General features: G+C 50.3%; 1 protein-coding gene across 1 annotated transcript in view; it reads left to right on the top strand.

The window, feature by feature from the left end:
- SHROOM3 (shroom family member 3) overlaps nucleotides 1-5,962 on the top strand; it is a 227,831-nt gene that overhangs the window by 158,804 nt on the left and 63,065 nt on the right. The window contains exon 3 of the mRNA XM_045284350.1: nucleotides 1,383-1,511. Coding sequence (XP_045140285.1) covers nucleotides 1,383-1,511 — 129 coding nt within the window. The remainder of the gene's footprint in view (nucleotides 1-1,382; nucleotides 1,512-5,962) is intronic.

Here is a 5,962-nt window from a genome sequence, read left to right as displayed (position 1 = left end):
TCCCCTCCCAGCCAAGGCCTGTGCCTGGGGGGGAGAAACTGGCCTCCTGGGGCCTTTTCCAGATTCCTGCTGGAAATAGGCTCTCAGAGACTGAGGAAGAGCCTCCTAGCCAGAAACTGAGAGCACGCCACCGGTACCGGCAGCATACAGGGATGACAGGGCCCACTGCCCAGCCCACGTGCAGGGTGAGGCCTGCCAACGAGGAGGGTGGTGGCTGCAGGCAGGGAGTCTGCAAGCTCCTAAGGAGCAGCCAGTCCCTTCCCACGCCGGAATGTGCCGGTGGGGCTGGGCGTATCGAGGAGAGTTCTGGGGGCTGTGTTGGCTACGGGTGTGGGCGGGTGGACTGCACGGGACACACAAAAGCCTTGCCTCCCAGTGCGGTGGCATCTGAACAATCCCAAATAGCTCGGTCTCAAAAGCTGGCAGCTGCTTCTGAGCGCTGACACCTCCCCCCCACCACCACCAAATGGCTGGGTACATCAAGGGCTGCTGACACTCAGAGATCACTCTCCTGAAAGCAGGATTGGGGCACGAGAGGGTGGGGAGTGTTGGCATGTGAGGCTGCTGTGACTTGATTTCAAGGTGGCTATCTTGTTTGATATGAGGAGTCCTGTTGGCGTAGGGGTCACCTATTGGGCTGCTAACTAGGAGGTCAGCAGGTCAAAACCACCAGCCACTCCAGCTGTAAAGAGTTACAGTCTTGGAAACTCACGGGGGGTGGGGGAGGGAGGAAGGGGGACTGGGGGGCAGTTCTACCCTGTCCTGAGCATCCCTGTGAGGCAGCATCCACGTGATGGCAGTGAGGAGGGGGGGAGTGTTTCGTTTGACAGCTTGCTTGGGTTGGTGAAAACCCTTCATAGAAGGAATCCCTCACTGGTGCAGAGGGTTAATGCATTATGCATCTAACCAACAGCCTCGGGGCTCAGGTCCACCCAGGAGTGCCTTGGAAGAAAGGCCTGGTGATCTGCTTCAGAAAAACCAGCCGTTGATCATTCAGAAAAGCCGTGGAGCACAGTTCTACTCTTGTCTTGTGGGGGACACCGTGAACTAGAATGGCCTCCATGGCTCTGGTGGCTTGTCTGTTCTAACCTGCCTAATTTTCTTGTCCCTTCATCCTAAAGGGTCCAGGTAGCGTTACTAGGTAAGTGCCAGGGCCGCCGATCGCCAGGTGGCGGTTCAAACCCATCAGCGGCTCTGCAGGAGAGACATCAGACTCTGCTCCTCCCGTGAAGGTTTTCCTTCTCAGAGAGCCTGTACCGGGACACTGAGTCAGAATCGACCCCACCTCAGTGGGCTTTGATTTTTCTCTTCCTCGTTGTACTCCGATGCGCATGCCTATGACCCACAGCACACTCACCTTCTTGTGTCCCTCCTCTCCGCAGGACCACGTGTGCGGACCAGGGCCATGCAGACGCTGCGGTCTCTAACTCCAGCCCCCAGCACCTCACCTTGGAGCCCCAGCAGAGAAAAACTACGTGGTCGGGAGGAGTTAAACTTCGGCTGAAGCACAGGTCAGACGCCCGCGAGTAGTGCTGACCATCGGCTTGTTGGCCTTTAGAGCTAGAAGGAGCGCAGGCAGGGTGCGGCGCAGGATGATGAGACAGAAACTCGGATAGAGCGGGTGGTGGTGGTGGGGACCTTTTTCTGCCAAGGGCCATTTGGGCATTTCTGACGGCACTCTCTTTCTTGGGCCAAGTTGCTCAGACCATTGAAGGACATCCTCACCCCAGTGCATGGCTGGTGCGGCTTCTCTCTCGTGAGGCAGGTGATGTCAGCTGGTAGTGATGAGTTCATGAGCCTTGTACGCCTGAGGGCCAGGCATTCCCACCCCTGGTCTACAGTGAAAGCCCACCTGTTTTTTCCTCTACTGAGCTGTAATGAACATATCATCATGCTTGGTAACGTAGCGGGCCAGAACAGCAGGCCCTCCACAGGAATGAGAGGAGAGCTGTACTGGAAGATCCAGTGAAGACCAGGGCAGTGGAGCATCTCTGTGTGGTGGATCAGCGGGGAGGAGCAAGCTCACATGGAGAAGGGATGCGGAACAGTAATTGTAGGGAACCTCAGGGGAGAGTAAACCCTGGTCTGTGTTCCCGGGTAGGCACTACGAACATGTTTCTACACAACCTTGGTGAACCACCCCTTGGACTATGATGACCTTAGACAGTGGCCTTAAAGGGAACATGGCATCTCCCAAAGGGCACACCAGAAGGACTCAACGTAGAAGTCCGACTGAATGAACTGGCCCCTATCTCAAACACCCTTGGATGTAGGACGAAATACTCTGATTGGAGAGGAAGCAAAGGGTGGCCACCCCAAGACTGTGGAAATGAACCATGGGACCTTTGGTGGGACCCCTGGCTTAGTGGGCATGCAATGAAACCACCATGTGTTTAGTACCTCAGTGATCCCCCTGCATTAATATGACAGGTTTTCAGCCGACAGACAAGATCTGCACCTGTAAGAACTGATCCAGGAAAATTTCCCCTAACATCAGCCCCCATGATCAGTGAACTAGAGCTCAATCAATTAAGAAATCCATCTGTACAAAGCAACAACTTTTGGATTGCAGCTTGCAGTTAGACTATCCTCATCTAAACTCCTCATATCAATAGTGTGTTAGTATGGGTACTTTAGAGAAACAAACCCACAGAAACTCATGTATAAGAGAGCGTTTTATATAAAGGTTAAGTGCGTATCAAGAAAACATCCCAACCCAGTGCTGCCCAAGCCCACAAGTCCAACATTAACCCGTTAACCCTTATGATCAACACCAATCCACAAAGTCCTCCTCCATCTCACAAAACAGAGGCAATGATGCCGACTGCAGGAGGACAGCCGAGTCAGTGAATGTATAAGCATCTCAGTGCTGGCAGGGGTCTCCACATGGGTGCTCTAGCACCCAGGGCTGCATCGGCGTAGGTCCATGTGGCTTCTCCTCAGGGATGTCTTACAGGTAGTGAGCCTTACCGGCTGAAGCAGGGAACTGGCTAAGGCAGCTGCACCCTGGTCTGACCATCAGAAAGCAAGAGACCCAAGAACTAGAAAGGCGAGGCTCACTGAGCCATTTATCCCTCCGCCCTTCAATTAACCCCACATGTGTTTATAGGCCAGGTTGGCACAATAAACTAACTACCTCAAATAGTATCCTAAATTCTTTATCATTGGAAAAATAATTGATGTTATAATTGCAATTGCCTATACCCCAGGGAGATGACTGGAAATGTTTTTGTTTCTTTGGTTATTGTTGTTCTTGTGGGTTTTGGTTTTTGTCATATGACTGTCGAAGTAAACCAGCGTGGTTCATAACCCATTGGCAAACAGATGGATTCTGGGCTCCCACTAAACTCTAGCCCCCATCTAAGAACAGTTCGTTTTGACAACATGGCCTGCTTGATACTCACCTTCATGAAAAGTCACTGAAGATAAGGGTGCTCATCTTACATACAACTCTTTTAAAACCTGATTTAGCCATGGACGTGTATGAGATGTGAATACTATATCAAGGAGAAGAAGCCAGACTTGACCTATGGTTACCATGGGTGAAGAAGAAAGAGTTGTTGATTAGTGGGCATTGAGTTTATGTTATTGGTGGAGGAATCATTTGGAAAGGACATCAATAATGGTTGTGCAACACGAAGAGTATAGTCAATGACACTGAATTATACATGCAGAAGTTGTGGAACTGGAGAATATTTTGTTGTGTCTGTTTTTGCCATAATTAGAAAAAAATCATAGGAATAACTGAGTTACAGGGAAGAAGAAAATGGTCTAGAATTGAATGTGGTAATAATTGTCCAACCCTTGTTGATATGAATGGATGGATTATTGAATTTTATAACAGGCGGATGAAGTACTAATAAAACTGTTAAAAATAATAAAGTAGTGGGGCAGCGAATGAGGAAGACCCTCAACAAGGTGGGTTTACACGGTGGCTGCCACAGTGGGCTCAAGCCTGGGATCACGGTGAGGCTGGGCAAGGCCCGAGCAGTGCTTTTTCTGCTGTGCGTAGTAGGGTTGCGGCAGTGGGTCGGAACCAACTCGATGGCCGCTGGCAATAACATCGGGGAGTCAGTAGCTCGGCCACCTTGAGAGGGGTTGTACAGCCATCGCCACAATCAGCTTGGGGGCATTTCTTCTCCGTACACCTGTTGCTTTGACTCCCCTTCCCCCCAACCTTCCCTGTACAGCAGTGGTTCTCAACCTTCCTCATGCTGAGATCCTTTAATACAGTTCCTCATGTTGTGGTGACCCACCCCCAACCATAAAATTACTTCTTGGCTACTTTATAACTTTAAATTTGCTACTTTTATACATAAATATTTGATATACAGGATGTATTTTCATCGTTACAAATTGAACATAATTAAAGCATAGTGAGTAATCACAAATATAATATGTAATTATGTATTGTGAAATTTATTTCTAATCACAAATACATGAAATTTTGTCTTGAAGCATGGTGCAGCATGGGTAGCAGTCTTAATATAACAAGAGTAAACTACATTGCTACATTTTGTGACAGTATGCGTAAAAAGCCAGCGTCAGTGCAAAGGTTGAGATAGAAGAGCGGTGTCTCAGTTCCTAAGACCATCGAAAAACCATCGAAAATATGTGTTTTCCGATGGTCTGAGGTGACCCCGGTGAAAGGGTCGTTTGACCCCCAAAGGAACCGCTGCTTCCGAGTGACAACAATCTTCACAGCGGTTTTCACGCTAGGTTCCTCTGAACTCAACTTCCTGGGAGATCATTTGGATGTTCTCTCAAATGATTTGTTTCAAATACCTTTCTAAGAAATAGAACTTCTTTTAAAACTCTCATTCAGGGCCCACAAAGGCATAACCCATGTTTGGACTTTGGAAGCCAAGTTGTTTAACCTGTACAGCAAGCGCCGATTATCTTCTAGTGGGTCTCCCTTTATAACTGGCCTCGCTGTCGCCGCGGAATGACCCGAGATGGCCTTGACTGCTGCTACCTGCTGTCAGCTTGGCTCCTACCTCACAATGCCCTTGTGCACGAGGAAGGGAAATACTGACCAGGCCTCAGCCGTTTCCACTCAGCGGTGGAGTGGACCGTTGAGATCAGTAGAGCTTACCTTGGCTGGCTTTTGAGAATAGACCACCAGGTTTTTCTTCCTCATCCATCTTCCTAGTCTGGAAGCGCTGCCGCAGCCTCTTCAACATCAGAACAGCACACGAGGCTGCACTGACCACAGCTGGAGGTTGTGCATCGCATCGGGCACATTGGCCAGGAATCTACCCTGGGTCTCCCGGCCCTAGAGTTGTCCCTGACCCATAGCCACCCCATAGGACAGGGTAGAATTGCCCCCATGGGTTTCAAGACTGTCACTCTTACGGGAGTACAGAGCCTTGTCTTTCTTCCTCGGAGCTGCTGGCGGTTTCAAACTGCTGACGCACATGTAACCATGACACCAGCAGGGCCACGGCTCCCGCATAGAAGGCAAGAATTGTATCACTGAACTACCAACGTGCAGCTTCTCCGTGTTCATGCGGTGACATGTCACATTGGCCTATCTCATTTCCTATCACCCAGTCCTGTGGCGCACTCGTGAGAGCATTCGGCTGGCAGGGACGGGTTCAATGTCAGCAGTTTGACATCAGCGGCTGTGTTAGTAGCTATGTGTTCTGTTGCCACTGTCGGCATGTCGGGATAGAACCCGCTTCACAGAAACCCGTGGAAATCCAGTGAGACGGGGTCTGCGCAGCTCATACTGAAGAGCCGTGTGCAGGCATAAATGTTGTGCTGGTGTCATGTAAGCCTGTGTGGCTGCAGCGAGGGCAATGGGATCTCGTGACCAGACTTAGGGACTATGAGGGTGGGGATTAGTTGTCTTCCAGTGGATTCCACCCTTTCATTTAACTGCTGCGCACATTAACCGTGTGTACCACCCAAGGCCACGTCATCTGTTAGGGCCCTCTGACTGTAGAGTCCCAGAGCCTCC

Source organism: Echinops telfairi, unplaced genomic scaffold (assembly GCF_000313985.2).
Source record: "Echinops telfairi isolate 266 unplaced genomic scaffold, ASM31398v2 ScPeMD7_7468;HRSCAF=8506_0, whole genome shotgun sequence".
Taxonomy (NCBI): Eukaryota; Metazoa; Chordata; class Mammalia; order Afrosoricida; family Tenrecidae; genus Echinops; species Echinops telfairi.
This window is presented reverse-complemented; position numbering and strand designations above follow the sequence as displayed.